An 18,461-nucleotide genomic window follows, 5' to 3' on the forward strand; every position below is an offset into this window, starting at 1 on the left:
CATGGAGTAACAAGAGTGAAACAGCATGCTATAGGGTGGGAATGCAGAAACAGATGAGATGCGTCATAAGTGTAAACTTCATTGAAACATTCAATTACACTTTCTTTAGCATGGACATGTCATTATAATGGACATGTCATCACTGCCTCAAAGATGTCACTAGCTCTTAGCGATTGATCTCTTAAATTCTCATGAATATGTATCAGCGAGTGACTGACTCCATTGTCTACAGGCAACAGGTACAGATTGCAACCCACCTCAAATGCTGCACAGTCTCGAAGGGTAAAGTCCTCATCCTGGAAGTCATCCAATACAGTAGAAGAAATCTTTGGAAGCAAGAAAATGTATTCATGATCCAAGTATATTACACAACAACAAACAAAATAACAGCATGTTGCAGTAATATAAAAGGCAAAGTTTTGCAGAAAACAGTAGCTCAGAAGTGGAGTCATATAGGTGCTTTTTTCTCCCAGAGTATAATTATTTCAAGAACAAAGAATTTTATCTTCATATGCAATCTGCCGTGTCCACATTATATATATGTTGTAGTGGGATAGGAGCCTGGTGCTAATTCTGCCTGCAGCATTCAGGTGTAGAGAGATGATAACTGTGGACAAATGAGATGCTGGCCAGAGAAATTGCTCGTCTGACACCACCATAAGAAGCATGCTGGATACCGGTCCTTTTTCCTCCTGAAGCCATAGAGAAAGGAGCATATCTGGACCTCTCCACATCTGCATGGCTTATAGCATGACAGCCCGATAAGTACTGTTATTGCCTATCTAATTTTGTGGGATTTGTTGCCTTGCATAATTAGACATGCTTTTAGACTTTTGAAATATGAAGTGTGCTGACGTTTTCAGTCTTCTGGATGTGACTTTTGGCTTATATTATTATTATTATGACTGGGCACAGTGGCGTCCCTCCCCGCGGTGACACCTGGTGCGGGGAGGGATGCCAAAAATGGGGTGTGACCTCGGGAAGGGTGTGGCCTCGCAGCACGAACCAAGAACCCGGCCCGTGTTTATACTTATCAATGGTGTGGTGGGGGGTGCAGAAGGTGCGGGCACGGTCAGTGCCGGCTCCCTCACTGACAGGAGACGAGTCACTGAGGGAGAGTCTGCACCTTGGTGTCACCCCTCGGTGGGTAATACCCGGGTGCAGCCCGCACACCCCGCATGACGCCACTGACTGGGCACCCTCCATCTTGAGCATGTTTTCATGAGACATTATGTGTGCGGTCTTCTTATTACATATATGCAATCTCCTGGAGTGCCGTCTATTCTTTGGATTATATTACCCTTTTATTCTAAAGTTTATATATTTTTTGCATGTGATACGCTATGTTAGGGTCAGAGGCTATGACACTGTAACGTAGCGTTTTGCATGCAAATACACCCGCAGTTGCACACAGAATATAGGCATGTATCAACAATTATAAAATTTATAAAACCTCATGTTTATAATTATTAATAATTAAATTATTTTGGCCTCTATTCTCTCCTGGAAAATACAGCAAATAATCATGACGAGAACCTACCGCATATTAGTGATAATTCCCTTGAGGAGACAGGGTTACATGTGAGAAGTCAGATTCTACACAGATATGCTTTCAAATAGCGCATATCTGCTACGCATATCACCATTGAGATAAACGTAACGTTAAGGTTTACTAATATATATAATACTATCAGGCACCTCTCTCTATATATACACACACTGTATATATACATACATATGTACTGTATATATACATACGTACGTACGTACACACATATACAGATTCTGATTCAGAGGTGCATGCAAATCCCATCGGCATCGCAGCTGTGATTCCGTATGCAACACTCCTGCACAGAGATGCCAAACTCCAGCGTCTCACATCCACCGCAAAAGGCTAAAGATTGGGAATAACAGTCGAACATCAGTCGCAGATCGTACATATCTGAGCCACCCAATGCTGTCTTACAATTTTTGTCTCACCTAAGACATCGGGGCTCTGCAGCAGAGTACGAATTTGAAGAAGCTCACTAGGGTTCACCCAGAAACATCCCGACATGTCTGTGTTTTGTAGCCACCCGCCCAAACGCTACTGGCCACTCAGTTTGCGAAAAAATAAACTGTTCGAGCGCCGTCTCAAGCCCAGCGTCGTGCATGCGCAATAGCTAAAAATCGCTCCCCTGCATCCGATATCCACACTGTGTCCATCTCTGAAACAGTTCCACATATATTTGAGCATTGACACAAGTTTTGTTATTTTAGTTGTTTACCAAAACACATTCAAGTTAGTTATATAATGAATATGGCTTTAATATGAGGGTATTCACATCCGTATTGGAGGAATGGTTTAGGAATTACAGCTGTTTAATATGTAGCCCCCTCTTTTTCATGGGACCAAAAGTAATAGGATAATTGCCTCAATAGCAGTTACATGGACAGGTGTGGGCTTTTCCTTTGTTATTTCTATATAAATTCAACAATGAAAAGGTCTGGGAGTTAATTCCAAGTGCGGCATTTGCATTTGGAAGCTGTTGCTAGAACCCACAGCATGCGATTAAAGGAGCTCTCAATGCCAGTAGCACCGGTCATCCTTCGGCTGCAAAAACAAAAACAAATCCATCAGAGACATAGCAGGAACCTTAGGAGTGGCCAAATCAACAGCTTGGTACATTCTGGCTCAGGGTCACTCAGGAGGAGCCAGCAGTGCAGGGAAAGTCTCTTGGGGTAGCATGACGTCTCCGGGAATGCGGGTCATGCCCCCAGAATGATGAGACTGGAGGTGTGCCATGAGGCCGCGCCCCAACACGTCGAGACCACACTAATTTTTAAGGGGCGAACGCCTGCAGGGGATCTATTAAGCACACCGGATGTCATCAACCCCAGTGACTCTGCTGCATGGGTTCAAGGGTTTAGGAAACCGTTGCATGCCAAGGATTCTCGACAAAGGGGCATATTCAATTGCCGGCAAAAAGTCCTGGACTTTTCGTATGGTGTACTTTCCAACGTTATCACTGGTTTTACCTCTGGAAAAGTATCGCGCTCGTCACTGCTTTTTGCCCTATTCAATTCCAAAGGACGCGAAAACGGGACTCGGCGAAACTCAAACAGGCAAAAAGTGCTGTCAGATTTGGGGAAATCAGCCTGACACCCCCCAAGAGATGCACTGACAAGGGGGATCACTATGGATACCCCCAAATAGGCCTGCTGAAGGTATTTGGGGTCCTTAAATGCTCTCAATTGGGGACCCCCCTGGAGTCTATATCTCTAGTTTTTAAGTTTGTCCCCCAACTTTGGACTTTTTCGTCCCACAAAACGAAAAGTACTTTTTTGGGGTGATCTAAAGTATTTCTTTAACTTTTTTTCAATGCAGTTTACCTTGGGGGGAATGTCCCAAAGGTGCAGGGGTGTTCCTGCAAGTTTGCACCCAAAAACTGCACTTTTTTTCGCCTCCATTCAGAGGCGAATCTTTTTTGCCTATCTGAATGCATTGACTTTCTGCTTATGCGAAAAGTCTTCGCTATTGAATCGGGTGGAAAGTCTGTGACTGGCGAAATGACGTCATCGGCGAAACTTTTCCGCCGATCATGGCTTTTCGCCTGCAACTGAATACGGCCCAAAGTATTACAAATGAACTATTTATGACTAAGGTAATTTGTCCAATTACATTTGAGCTCCTGAAAACAGGATTTTGGTACTTACCGTTAAATCCATTTCTCCGATTCCACAGGGAACACTGGAGCTTCATGACAGTGGGGTATAGACGGTGGGTTGAGTTGAGCCTGGCACTTTAAAAATCTACAAGTGTGACTGGCTCCTCCCCCTCTATGCCCCATCAGCCCCAGTTTTAAAGAACTGAGCCCGAGAGGAGACGGAGAACAGACTGAAGAACAGAGAAGGAGAACAGGAAAGAAACAATCCAACATACTGACACACTGCAGGAACACAACTGGCTGCAGGGATAAACAGTCACACAACAAAAACAGACCAAACTGCAACAGAACTGAAGCAGAACAAGTAATTGATAACAGGCAAGAAGCACTGGGCGGGCGTCCAGTGTCCCCTGTGGAATCGGAGAAATGGATTTAACGGTAAGTACCAAAATCCTGTTTTCTCCTTCATCCACTAGGGGACACTGGAGCTTCATGACAGTGGGGACGTCCCAAAGCTACCCTCCTGGGGGGGAGAGTGCTGAACGCCCTGCAAGACACTGCGACCAAAATTTGAAGCAGAAGCCGCAAAAGTGTCAAATCTGTAGAAACGTACAAAAGTATGAACCGAAGACCACGTAGCTGCTCTACAAAGCTGTGAAGCCGAGACACCTCTACGTGCCACCCAAGAAGTACCCACAGAGCGCGTAGAATGCGCAGAAATGGATACCGGCGGTGGTCGAGCAGTAGCAACATATGCCTGACGAATAGTCAGACGAATCCACCTGGCCAAAGTCTGCTTAGATGCAGGCCAGCCACGCCGATTGGCATCATAAAGGACGAACAGAGCCTCTGATTTACGTAGTCCCTCAGTACGGGCCACATAAATGAGAAGTGCCCGAACCACATCCAAAGAGTGAGAATCCCTGGAAGAGTCCGACAACGCTGGGACTACAATCGGCTGATTCAGATGAAAACCCCAGACCACCTTGGGCAAAAAGGAAGGGCAGGTACGAAGTTCTGCCCGATCTTCGTGAAAAATCAATTAAGGAGAACGGCAGGACAAGGCTCCAAGTTCAGACACTTGTCTGGCCGAAGCCAGGGCCAATAAAAGGATCATCTTCCAAGTCAAATACTTCAATTCCACATCCTGCAAAGGCTCAAAGGTGGATGACTGAAGAAAGGATAAAACAAGATTCAGGTCCCAAGGAGCCGTGGGTGGCACAAAGGGGGGCTGAATTCTAAGTACCCCTTGAAAAAAAGGTCTGAACCTCCGGAATCAGAGCTAGGCGACGCTGGAAAAAAATAGAAAGAGCAGAAATCTGCACTTTAAGCGATCCCAAGCGTAGGCCCGCATCAAGGCCTTTTTGAAGAAAAAGAAGAAGACGAGGTAAATGAAAAGAGGAAGTGGAAGATCCACGACCCTCACACCAGGAGATATAAGCCCTCCAAATGCGATGATAATGCACTGATGTTACCGGTTTTCTAGCCCTAAGCATGGTAGGAATGACCGACCTAGGAACACCATGGCTTCTTAGTATGGCGGTCTCAATAGCCAAGCCGTTAAACGAAGCCGCCGTAAATCTGGGTACACACATGGACCCTGCTGTAGAAGGTCCGATCGTAGCAGAAGAGGCCAAGGTTCGTCTGCCAGAAGGAATAAGAGATCGGAGTACCAAACCCGACGAGGCCAATCCGGAGCTACTAGGATGACGGTGGACGACTCTCGTTTGATCCGCTTGAGAATCCGAGGGAGAAGCGGAAACGGTGGGAACAGGTACACAAGGCTGTACGGCCAAGGGATCAGTAAAGCATCTGCTCCCACCGCTGCCGGATCCATGGTCCTGGAGCAGTAAAGGGGAAGTTGATGATTTATCCGTGATGCCATCAGGTCTATCTGTGGTTTCCCCCATCTGCAAACCAATTGATGAAAGACCTCGGGATGAAGGTCCTGACGACTGAGGTAGTCCGCTTCCCAGTTGTCGACTCCCGGAATAAACACTGCGGAAATTACCTCTACGTGTCTTTCTGCCCACAGAAGGATGCGACTGGCTTCTCTCATTGCCAGACGACTGCGGGTTCCTCCTTGGCGATTTATGTATGCAACTGCAGTGGCGTTGTCGGATTGTATCCGAACCGGCAGTCCTCGTAACAGAGGAGCAGCCTGTATGAAAGCTCTGTAGACTGCCCGCAGTTCGAGAACATTGATTGGTAAGAGGGATTCCTGCTGTGACCAAAGCCCCTGGAAGTGACTGCCCAGAACCACAGCTCCCCATCCGCGGAGGCTGGCGTCCGTGGTCACAAAGGTCCAATTCCAAATTCCAAAGCGCCGACCCGCTAACAGATGCTCCGTCCGAAGCCACCAGAGCAAGGATATGCGGGTCCGGGGAGACAGACGCACCAGCCGATGCATCTGTAGGTGGGACCCGGACCATTGAGACAGAAGATCCAGTTGAAAAATTCTGGAGTGAAATCTGCCGAATTGGATGGCCTCGAAGGAAGCCACCATTTTTCCCAGGAGACGGATGCAAAGATGCACGGACACTTTCCTGGGTCTGAGCACCAAACGAACCAGCTCCTGTATGGCTATGGCCTTGTCCCTTGGCAAGAAAACACGAAGCAAAACAGTGTCTAGAATCATTCCTAGGAACTGAAGTCTCTGGGACGGCATCAACTGAGACTTCTGGAAGTTCACAATCCATCCGTGTTGAATGAGAATCTGATGTGTAAGGGACACTTGGTGTAAAAGGAATTCTGCCGTTGGAGCCTTGATGAGTAAATCGTCTAGGTACGGAACTATCGTCACCCCCCGAGAGCGCAAGTGGGATACCATGACGGCCATCACCTTGGTGAATACCCTGGGAGCTGATGAGAGACCGAACGGCAGGGCCTGAAACTGGTAATGAGCTTCCTTGATGGCAAATCTGAGGAAAGCCTGGTGAGGAACCCAAATTGGGACATGCAGATAGGCGTCCTTGATATCGATCGACACCAGAAACTCTCCTGCCTCTAGTCCCGCAATGACAGAATGGAGAGACTCCATTTTGAACCTGTGAAATGAAAGATACTGGTTCAAGGATTTCAGATTCAGAATGGGTCTGACTGACCCATCCGGTTTCGGAACCACAAAAAGGTTTGAGTAAAACCCTTGTTGTCTTTGTGCAGTGGGAACCGCCACCAGAACCTTGGCCAGCAAAAGTTTCTCGATCGCTTGACGCAAAATTAGTTGCTTCAAGGGATCGACGGGCAAACCTGTTGTAAAATAACGCACAGGAGGAGTGAAAGCGAACTCGATCTTGTATCCCTGAGATACCAGATTCCGAACCCAAGTGTCTGGAGAAATCCATCTCCAAACCTCCGAGAAACGCTGGAGGCGAGCCCCCACCTTCGGATCTCAGAGATGGGATGGGAGCCCGTCATGCCACAGGCTTGTCTGCTGGCTTGGGATCTGGATGGCGGGCATTAGTCGCTTGACGTCCTCTAGCACGGCCTCCTCGCCCCGCTGAAGATGAACCTGAAATCTTGCAGATGCTCGAAAGGAACTAAATGAAGGTCCCCTAAACGAGCGACGCGGAGGAGGTGCTGATGAAGGTAGAAAAGTACTCTTACCTCCAGTGGCCAGCGAGACCCACTTGTCCAGCTCTGGACCAAATAAAATATCTCCTGTGAAAGGAAGAGCTTCCACTGCTCTCTTTGACTCAGCATCCGCTTGCCAGGCACGAAGCCGAAGTGCCCGGCGAGCAGAGATCGCCGAAGCAGAAATCCTAGCGCCTACCTGGCCGATATCTCTGGAAGCGTCTCCTAAGTATACTGCAGACTCCTGAATATGTTCAGCCAAGGTAATCAGATCTGCCCGCGGAGTGTTGGATTTAAGACCCTCAGTCAATTGTTCCGCCCACTTTTCCACAGCCTTGTTGACCCAAGATCCTACCAAGGCCGGCCGGAGAAGAGCACCTGCAGCCGTATAAATGGATTTCAAAGTGGTTTCTAATCTCCGCTCTGAGGTTTCCTTCAATGTAGTAGCTCCTGGAACCGGTAACGTGGTCTTCTTTGACAACCGAGAAACCGAAGAATCCACAGGTGGCGGGGTCTCCCACCTCTTTCTATTTTCGGCAGGAAACGGGTAAAGAGAGAAAAAACGCTTAGGAATCTGGAATTTACGGTCCGGATTCTGCCAAGCTGCTGTCATCTGTTCGTCCAACTGGAGAGAAACAGGGAATGTGATAGCAATCTTCTGTGACCTGGCAAACAAGGAGTCTTCTAACGATTCTGGAGCTTCCGGGCCAGAAATCTTAAGAACTTCCCTCACCGCTAGGATGAGTGAATCAATACCTTGCATTGCCTCAGGTTCTTGTGAGTAAGTCTCTACGTCTGATTTGTCCAGCATCTCCCGTTCCTCCTGAGACGAGTGATCCGCTACAGAGTCCTCATCCGACTGGAGAACCGCCGGAAGAGCCCTCTTCTTAGATGAGCGACTTACCGTAGCTTCAGGAGCTTTAGACGCAGAACCCATAACCTGAGCAAGGCTATTCACCGAGCGGACTAAATTCTGAGCCCACGCTGGTTCTGTTTCTAGAAAAGAAGGGTGAGATGTGCTAGGTAGATCTCTGGCGGCCTCCCGTTCCCTACGGGAAGCGGCTAATTCAGAAGAAAGATCCGCCATGACCCTTGCCAAACTATTTATGAAGGAGGGAGTGACAGACTGCGTGCTAGCACTCTCTGCTTCACACGTCTCGCACAGGGAAGACCCTTCGGAGCGAGCATGGGTAAATTTTTTCCTGCACTTACTGCAGGCAAACAGCTTTTGTGAAGCAGCTTTTTCTGTTCTGGATGTCATCATTTACTCACAGACAGACACCACATACAACTCAGTAGTGCAAAAGGAGTATAGGGAGAAGCAGAATTTCAATAATAATGCTACTCAAGTGTGGGTGCAGACAGAGCAATAAGGGAGGAGCAGAATTTCAATAATAATGCTACTCAGGATGCAGACAGAGCAGTATAGGAGGAGCAGAATTTCAATAATAATGCAGCTCAGTAACAGGGGCAGACAGTGCAATATAATGTCTTCTCCTCTCCGATCCGCTCTAGCTCTACAGAGGCGCCACTCCCTCTCAGAGCGCGCCAAACGAGCCCAGCAGTGAAGGAGGAAGAGGAGGAGGGCCTATAAGCTCCACCCCCTTTTGTCAATGGCCGCCGCTATTATATGCGCGCGGCATAGCCCCGCATCCCAGCCGCACGCGGGGGCCAGCGGCACGACTGCCGCCAGTGATTAACGTGCCGGTGCCTTTACACAAGCACCGGCACGCACAGGTAGGACCGCCGCTTCCTCTGCAGAGCCTACCTAACAGCCAGCGCTGGTGTTCTTCCGCAACACCAGCGTGGCACTGACAGCCGCGCGCTGTTAAAAAACCCCAGCAAATAATTTTCACCTCTCCTGCTAGACAGAAGAGGTGTGCATACTCACAGGGCTGCTGTGGCCAGAGCGCTGGGCTGTGAGGGGAGAGCGGGGACCCGGACACAAGCCAGTGTTAGCTGTGGCGGGCCCCGCTGAGTCTGATGACTCCATAGGGTGACCGGACACAGGCTGCAGTAGCCGTGTGGTCCCCTCTCTGGCGGCTCCCACGATGCAGGCAGACTGTCACAGCTAACAGTCTGCCTGTCCTCTTGTTTCTTCTTTATAAATTAATATATATATACTTAAGGGCTGGAGACAGCCCCTGTGCACCGGGCTCTACTCGGGCACATTCTAAAAACTGGGGCTGATGGGGCATAGAGGGGGAGGAGCCAGTCACACTTGTAGATTTTTAAAGTGCCAGGCTCAACTCAACCCACCGTCTATACCCCACTGTCATGAAGCTCCAGTGTCCCCTAGTGGATGAAGGAGAAAATAGGAGATTGTGTATAAAAAAAGTTTAATTCTCACATAGTACAATTGGCGACAGGTAGATCACTCAACGTTTCAGTCCTTTGCATATCAGCTTACAGCATCCATAGGGATCAAGCAGTGAACTATACCCTGTCTATCAGGCCCCTTATATACCACAAGCAATCAGATACAATGGCTGCCGTATTTTGCGCCATTGTAAGTGCGTGTGGAATATAAGGGGCCTGATAGACAGGGTATGGTTCAGGGTATAGATGCAATGCTGTACCTCCTGAGGATGGTCCTGAAAGGACTGAAACGTTGAGTGATCTACCTGTTGCCAATTGTACATGCGAGAATTAAAATGTAATACTTTTTTACTTCCAAATGAACCTGGTGAGTGCCCCTTCTATATATATATATATATATATATATATATATATATATATATATATATATATATATATATATATATATCATCCACACCGGCGGCACTCAGGTACATAAAGACGTCTCAACACAGGGGTATATACCGACGTTTCGGAGCCATTTATTGCTCCATCATCAAGGACCTTGATGATGGAGCAATAAATGGTTCCGAAACGTCGGTATATACCCCTGTGTTGAGACGTCTTTATGTACCTGAGTGCCGCCGGTGTGGATGATATATTGGGACCTTCTCGAGTTGGTCTCTGACGGAGGGCACCAGGGCCTTTTTCGGTGTGTAGTGCTGGGAGTGCCACTCGATATGGAACATTATATATATATATATATATATATATACGTATATATGTATATGTGTTATAGGCATTCTGTAAACAGCAAAAGGAAAATACAATATTTAGGTTGAGTCTCCATATCCAAAATGCTTGGGACCAGGGGTATTTTGGATAACAGAATAATCTGTATTTTGGAATATTTGCATACCATAATGAAATATCTTGGGAATGGGACCCAAATATACACACAGAATGCATTTATGTATTATATACACCTTATATACACAGCCTGCAGGGACTTTTATACAATATTTTCAATAATTTTGTGGCTCAAGCTAAGTTTGTGTACATACATTAAATTCATTTATGTTTCATATACACCTTATACACACAGCCTGAAGGTGATTTTATACAATATCTTCAATAATTTGTGCCTTAGACAAAGTTTGTGTACATTGAACCATCAAAAATCAAAGGTTTCAATTATCTCAGTGCTGACAAAATTATTCCAAAATACGGAATATTTGGATATGGGATAACAAATGTGGCAGATTGAAGATCGTTTATCTGGGCTAGGAGCCAGTGCAGGGATTGGCCAGATGGGAAGACAGTGAAGTGGTTGGTCAGCTTGACAAATTTTTGCAATATTTTGGAACTAACATTCCTGTATTCAAGGGAATTACAGTTTGAAAAGTGAGTGTAGAGATTGTATGACATTATATATATATATATATATATATATATATATATATTACATATACACATACACACAGCCGTAACTAGATTTTTTGGTGCCCTGTGCCAGAAAGAGCATTGGCGCCCCCCTCATTTTTCAAAGGCACATAATGCACCCAAAAAAGGACCATGGCTTCATGGGGAAGGGCCAGGGAAGAGATAGGAGAGGCCAGGAGATGCTGGGGATGAAATAAGAGGAAGCTACTACAAGCAAGAATGATATTAAACTATATATATATATATAGAGTTAGATAATCCAGTGGGGCGGCAGACACAGGAGTCCAAAAGATACAGAGACGGCGGCACTCAGGTATACACTCACTTATAACACTTATAAGAGGGTTCTACTTCTGGGGACAATTTAATATGATATTATGGGTATTGTAATATGTGGTGCATAATTTATAAGCATCGTTTTGATGTTATTATCCATATATATAGCTGCGAGTAGGTTTTTACTTAGCAGCACCAATTGATACAAATGGAATATATTGTAACATAACATAATTCCCCCTGTGCCAGTAGTAATGATGTGTATGCATGCTCACTGTCCGCAGCCATTCACTGTTATACTTGTTTTTGTATAGCAGCCTCCATGGCTACTGATGCGGTGCGATGGCGTCACATGTGGGCTCCATCCTTCCGGACACTGCCGGATGCCTGGAGCCACAAGGTGCACGTGGTGTGGTGATGGTGTTACAACTGTATTTGCATTTCTGATATATACCCTGATGATGGAGGAATAAAAAGTACTCCGAAACTTATATATATGTGTGTATGTATATATATTATAGTAGATTTACATTCATAGCACTATTCATCCAGGGAACTGAAGGTTGTAACTACAACTTCTAAGGTGACTGTTGCAACGACATTCACTCACATGAATGGCAAAAGACAAAATGTGCACAAAAAAAATTAAACAAATAAAATATAAAAAATATACTTGAAAGGAGAATTATATAATCACATAATAAAAATATGAAACACAAACAGTTGCCTTATTTTTCATGTGGAGAATTTTTTAAATAAATAACACGATGTAATAATAAAGTAGCATTTCTCATTTCTCAGCTCAGAGAAAGGTAAAACTTGATATAGATATGGTTTACAGTTTGGTGGCACATAATCATATTATGGATGAGGCATATTATGGACTGTCACGTTGATTTTCAAAGAGATTCACTTACTGGACGGCTATCACTCCATTCCCAGCCTCCCAAATTCCTTTTATTTAACCCGACCCAGATCCATCGTGTATCACTGCAAGGGACAGTACAAAGACAATCGCAGATTAATATTTTGTGACCTTCACAAAGCCAATCTAAACTCAGGCATTAATTTGCAGTTCTCTAATTGATTCTGTGAGGAGACCTGGAAAACATGCACTGTTTGGGGTCCTGAGGACCGAGTTTGAGAGCCTGTGGTCTAGTGTGTACCCAGCCTTAGACATATTAAAGTTTAAGAAAGCGCTTTGACATCTAGAAAGAAATAGCAGAGACACAGTTGGAGATATGAGTGAGGAGAGATGGGAGAGGTTTGGGGATCAGAGTGTCATCAGCATAGAGATGATACTGGAGGCCAAAAGAGAAGATGAGCTCACCTAAAGAGGATGTATAGAGGGAGATTAGGAGGTGTCCAAGAACGGAACGGACAGATAGGTAGGAGAGCAGCCAAGAGGGGGCAGTATCACGCAGACCGAGGGAGTGAAGGATTTGCAGGAGGAGTGGGTGGTCCACAGTGTTAAACGCAGCAAAGAGGTCGAGGAGAATGAACAGAGACTAAGACAGTGGGAGTAAACAAAGGTGGTTGTAGACAATACACTCAAGGAGTCTAGAGGCAGGAGAGAGATGGATGGGCTGTCAACAGTGGAGTCAAAAGGGGGTGGATACTAATTACCCGGGCCTAGGCTTGATGGAGGGGCCCAGCGGGGGCCTGGGTCCACCCCCCCACCCTTCCCTTACCTGTCATTGACAGCAGCCTGTCTCTCCCCAGTCCAGCACACAGCAGCATTTGCTGGGCTGGGGAGACACAGGCTGCTGCGGTGGGATTAAGAAGGCTGCGGCTACTGATCAGCAGCAGCAGCAGTCTCCTCTGGCTTTGCAGGTGGAAGGGGGAGACGTGGTGCGATTACACTGAACGCACCCCCCATGGATTTGCCCGACTGAGGGGCACACTGCACCCCCCTGTAGAGCGCGAATTAAATCCAAAATGTATCTATTTTTTAGAGTAGGCATGGCTATGCCTGCTAAGCAATAATAATATAAGGCCATGTCTACCTAGTACAAGGCCACAAAACATATGCTTAATCTGCTACTTTATACCATTGCAGCCAAAAATACTAATCCTAAGAACAGTACTTAGTACACGATTAGCGACAGAGCCTGATTCAGAGATGGACGCTAAAGCACAGTGGCTACATCTTTGTATGCAGAAGCTGTGCTAAACTATGCAAAAGCCACAGTAGGAGTCTTAAGTAAAAATGTCGCCCACAGCCGGCTTCTCTGATCTGCTGCTGCGTCGTGGTTGACACGCCCCCGTTTTCTTGAACTCTCCCTGTCGCCACCCCCAAATGTCAGCAGCATGTCAATCATGCTGTGGCTTGGAGGCGCTGCGACTGATGACGTAGAAACAGATCTGCATATGTGCAAATCCGCAAACAACTGTATACTGTATACTATTAGCTCATTTAGATGCAAATTTCTGGAAAAAGCATGTAACCTTGGTGACAAAGACAAAATACAGAAGTCCTACACTGTAAGACCTGTCTTTTGCCTTTTTACCCAGCTGACAAAGTCTGCTCCTGAATTTTGCGTCTTAATTCCATAATAGTGAACTAAGGGGGTCATTCAGACCCACTCGCGAGCGGCAGTACGCTCGCAAGTGGGTCGATGTTCCCCACTGCGCATGCGCACTACGGAAGGAGCTCCGTCGTGCGCATGCGCGAGACCCGGCGAGCGAAGGACTTTCCATCGCTCCGGGTCTCGCACCAAAGGGGGCGTTCTGTCGATGTTGATTGACAGCACGTCCCCTTTGGTGGGCGTGCCTACCAGACGGAGGCGTTCCTATGGAAACGCCTACCGTCTGAAGCCGGCCCCACTGACATCACTAGTGATGTCAGTGGGAGGGATTTTGGCTCTGATAGAGCCAAAATCACTCCAGGGCTTGCGGTTGAGAAACCCGACCACAGGGTTTCACTCGCAAGTCCGATGGTCGCGATGGTCAAGACCATCGCGACCATCTTGTTGGACGCTCGTATATGTTGTGGGTGGTGACCCACAGCTATACGAGCGTTCAGGAGGACGCTCCATTTTAATGGAGGTGGGCCCTGATTCAGAGCGAGCGCTCTGGTCAGAGCGTCCGGCTCTGAATCAGGGCCTAAGTAGCTAAGAGTGTTCTAAGTACTTAGGATTAGTATAGCACATTAAGATGCATGGTGTGGTTAAGTAGCAAAAGCCATGGTGTGCCAAACAGGGCTATTTGAGGATAGGTGTATGTAAACACATCTGTATATACATACAAGGGAATGTGGAACCATGGGGAAGAAAAACTCTGGTGCACAAAAAACCCAAATGCCCTGGTTTAAAAGGAATCGGTAACGGAAACCGATAAATCATGATCAACCAGTGCACTTTATAGAATGCTATCCAACTCTTGGCTAGATCCCACAGGGCGAACCAAGGAACATTTGGACCTTCCGGAATTAATTGTACAACCACTTCTTCTAACAGCAAAGTAAACATTGTTGCAGCTTTATAGCCAGAAAGGTTTCTATTTTTATGATGACAAAACAATGTACCTGACCAATGATTTTAGAAACAAGTGAAAGTCTTTCATTTCCTTTATATGGGTAAAACTGGCAAGATGGCCACCAAACTCTTCACAAATTCCCTCAGCCTCCTCCCAAGACCTTTGCTTCTGTAGTCTCTCTCTGTGAAACAGCTAATAATGCAAAAACAAACAAAAAAAGAATATAAATGCTTACAAACCAGAACAGGGAGAAATAATAAACACATACATACATACATACATACATAGGGCAGAAGAGTACTCTCTTAGTAGGGCTCACCCTGTCCATAAGAAGTTTATTTTATAACATTAATTACATCCAATAAATTAAAATTCACTAGCACAAATCACATAATAGCATAGATTAAATTTCTAAAAACACATAAGCTCCAATAAGAATACTACGATGTACAATTTCCCTATTAGTACAATATATGGAGCATTATTAAAAGGAGTGAAATACTAAAAATTCTAGCTACAAAAGCAAACAGTGTTGAACAAGAAAAAGAAAATAAAAAAATGGGGAGAAGTGAAAGCTATTAATGTGTTGAGTGTAATGTTAGGTGAAATGAGTATTAAAAATGGTTAAATACAAAAATTAAAAATATACGATGAACCAAAATATGCCACATATTATCAATTAATTAATATTGAAATAATCAATAAACTGAGGCGTCACTCAGTTACAATTTTATGGAAGAAACAGAATTAAGAGTAATGGATCAGCTCTAATATTGATAGATCATCAAATCCAAGATGGAAATGTGTTTTACACTGTGCCCCTGTCTGTGGTCACTCTCCTCCCGTTCACTGCAAATGCAAACGGGAGGAAGCACATCTCAGATCAGATAATTACACAGGCTCTTTATTTCAAAATATTTGTAAAATACATTATCGATTTATTCTCAGGAGCACCCCCATTTCAGCATTAATAAGAGACTACATTAGTACATCAAGTATTGTAGTTATATACCATATATTATCTCTCATGCGCACAACCTCACATCCCTTGTCCTCCTTTCCTGTATTGATCAAGGGTGTGTATTTGTGAGAATATTGGAAAATGTACACATTAGCTATTTAATAATGTGCTTTATTTAAACTTCAATAGTTTTATTCAATAGAGCTGTGGTACAGTAATATACAGATAAAGGTTCTTGAACAGAAGAGTGTATTCTACATGCCCCATAACCAAGATCTGCTGTATCTTTGGTGTTAATATTGTAGTTTCATTACAATAGGCTAAAAAAAAAAAAAAAAAAAAAAAGTGGGGAATTTCTGCTTTTGTACAATATCCTGTCATTTTTTACGGTTCTCGGAAAGGATGCTTTTGGGGCTGTAGCGGACAGTGTGCTGTAGTTCACAGCAAGAGAGGATTAAACTGCCCTAAACATTTCAAATCGAATTCAGTGTAATATTTCTTAAAAATTAAATATATACATATATAGCTATATATAAAATCATATGTCCTGACTGACTGACTCACCAACACCCAGCCTAAATCCCTGAACCTAGAAACATGAAAATCGGGGAGTATATTCCTTCCATGACGTAGGTGCCAACTAAGAAGGGATTTTAAAATTTTTTATTCAGAGTTCATATTCAAACACCAACTGTCATCCCAAGTACTGGCGAACATCACTGGCAGTTGGTGTGGCTTACCGATTTGAATAGTGAGGGAAGGGAATATGTTACTACACAGATGAGGGAGGGGAATGTGTTACTACACAGGTGAGGGAGGGGAATGCGTTACTACACAGGTGAGGGAGGGGAATGTATTACTACACAGGTGAGGGAGGGGAATGTGTTACTACACAGGTGAGGGAGGGGATTGTCAAATGTGTTACTATGGGGCGAGAGAGGGTAATGTGTTACTACAGGGGTTAGTGGGGTAATGTGTTACTACAGAGGTGAAGGAGGGGAATAAGTTACTACAGGTGTGAGTGAGGGTAATGTGTTTCTACAAGTGTGAGGGAGGGATTGTATTTCTACACAGGTGAGGGAGGGGAATGTCAAATGTTCTACAACATGGGTGAGGGAGGGAAATGTGTTACTACAAAAGTGAGGGAGTAGAATGTGTTAGTACACAGGTGAGGGAGGGTAATGTCTTACTAGAGCAGTGATGCATCACTATAGAGGTGAAGGAATAAAGTGTTGCTGGAGTGGTGAGATGGAAATGGAAACCGTAAAAATCTAAAGGTCAACCTGGGAGAAACTGGGCACATCAGCTAGTGAATAAATAAATACATATATTAAAAAAAAAATATATATATATATTTTATGTAGATGGTGTGGTCACATACCAAGGGCACCTTAAATGGTAGAGTGCCGTGGATTAAGCCTGTCATTTATTTAAACTTTGTGGTCACACTTGCTATGGCACCTGCTTTTTAAATGTAAGCTAAACGTTGTCAGTTTATCCCCAAGTGCCCTGGATGTGGTCCTGTCTCTTTAAGTCAGGACCCATATTGATGTTTAAAATGTGTGCAAGCTTGAGCCAAATGTGGCAGATCAAAGATCATATATCTGAGAGTCAGTGTAGGGACTGGCCAGATGGGAAGACCTTGACGTGGTTGGTCAGCTTGACAAATTATTGCAATATTTTGGAACTAACATTCCATGTATTCAAAGGAATTACAGTTTTAAAAGTAAGTGCCGAATTGGAATTATTTTTTAATTTTTTTAACATAGATGATGTGTTCACATACCAAGGGCACCCCAGGGATGGTAGAGTGCCGTTGATTGAGCCTGTATATATATATTATATATATATATAAATAATATATATACACACACAAATAATTTTTACCAGAGCTGCGGTGGCGAGATCAGCTTACCCACTCGTGTGGATTGCCAATTTGTACTAAATTTGGGTGGTCAGCAATTGGTTGGAGTGACCGGCTGCATCACAGGAACATTTTAGTGCAAGTATTTTTCAACATGCCAGATTATGATCCTACATTTATAGACAGCATCTAGTCTGCTTTTGGGTGACTTCCAGATAATGGCAGCAATACTGCAGACAATGGCCTGCACTCTGCTATACAGCAATATAAACTGAACATAAAATATCCCAAGTTATGTTTATCTATATAAAATTGTTAATGTTATTAGTAGCCCTTTCATATAATGCAACCTGCATTTTAAGTTTAGTGGTCTCTGTTGGGGCAGTCAATTGGTGAACTTCATTTTTCTACCCACAATTATAAAATCTATTTGAAATGTTTAACATTCCAACCTAAATATCAACATTTGCTCTTGCTGCAATTAAGATTCGTTTTTATGAATCATACATTTTAAATCATCATGGCCATTTAACTATTTCTATGACATATCAAACCTTATAATAAGATTCCATACTTTGTAGCAGTAGAGATCGGATCCAGCCTGCCAGCCTTCAGGACAAGTTGTGGCATTGGGTTTCGAAGCCTCTTCCTCTTTGGCAGATCCGATCCATTTTTTACAAATAGATTGAGCCTTAAAATTTTTGCAATCTTTGACTTCCCATTTTCCAAGAGATTCGCCAGTGGACATTGCAATACATCCTCCAGGAAATGCTTCAGAACAGATTTGTAACGTTAAATAGAAACAAACAAATAAAAACAACAACACAACTGCATTTTTGTAGTTAAAGGGCAAATTAATTATTATTATTTTACATTATTGTGATTATTATTATTTTAAGAGATTAAGGAGTAAAAAACTATT

General features: G+C 44.4%; 1 protein-coding gene across 1 annotated transcript in view; it reads right to left on the minus strand.

Moving 5' to 3' along the window:
- Positions 1 to 18,461, minus strand: part of LY75 (lymphocyte antigen 75) — a 185,778-nt gene that overhangs the window by 73,144 nt on the left and 94,173 nt on the right. Inside the window, exons 12-15 of the mRNA XM_088474805.1 lie at positions 18,114 to 18,310; positions 14,764 to 14,906; positions 12,155 to 12,227; positions 258 to 326 (exon numbers count right to left, since the gene is read on the minus strand). Of these exons, the coding sequence (XP_088330931.1) occupies positions 258 to 326; positions 12,155 to 12,227; positions 14,764 to 14,906; positions 18,114 to 18,310 (482 nt within the window). The remainder of the gene's footprint in view (positions 1 to 257; positions 327 to 12,154; positions 12,228 to 14,763; positions 14,907 to 18,113; positions 18,311 to 18,461) is intronic.

Source organism: Taudactylus pleione, unplaced genomic scaffold (genome assembly GCF_031769625.1).
Source record: "Taudactylus pleione unplaced genomic scaffold, aTauple2 ptg000156l, whole genome shotgun sequence".
In the NCBI taxonomy this organism is placed as follows: Eukaryota; Metazoa; Chordata; class Amphibia; order Anura; family Myobatrachidae; genus Taudactylus; species Taudactylus pleione.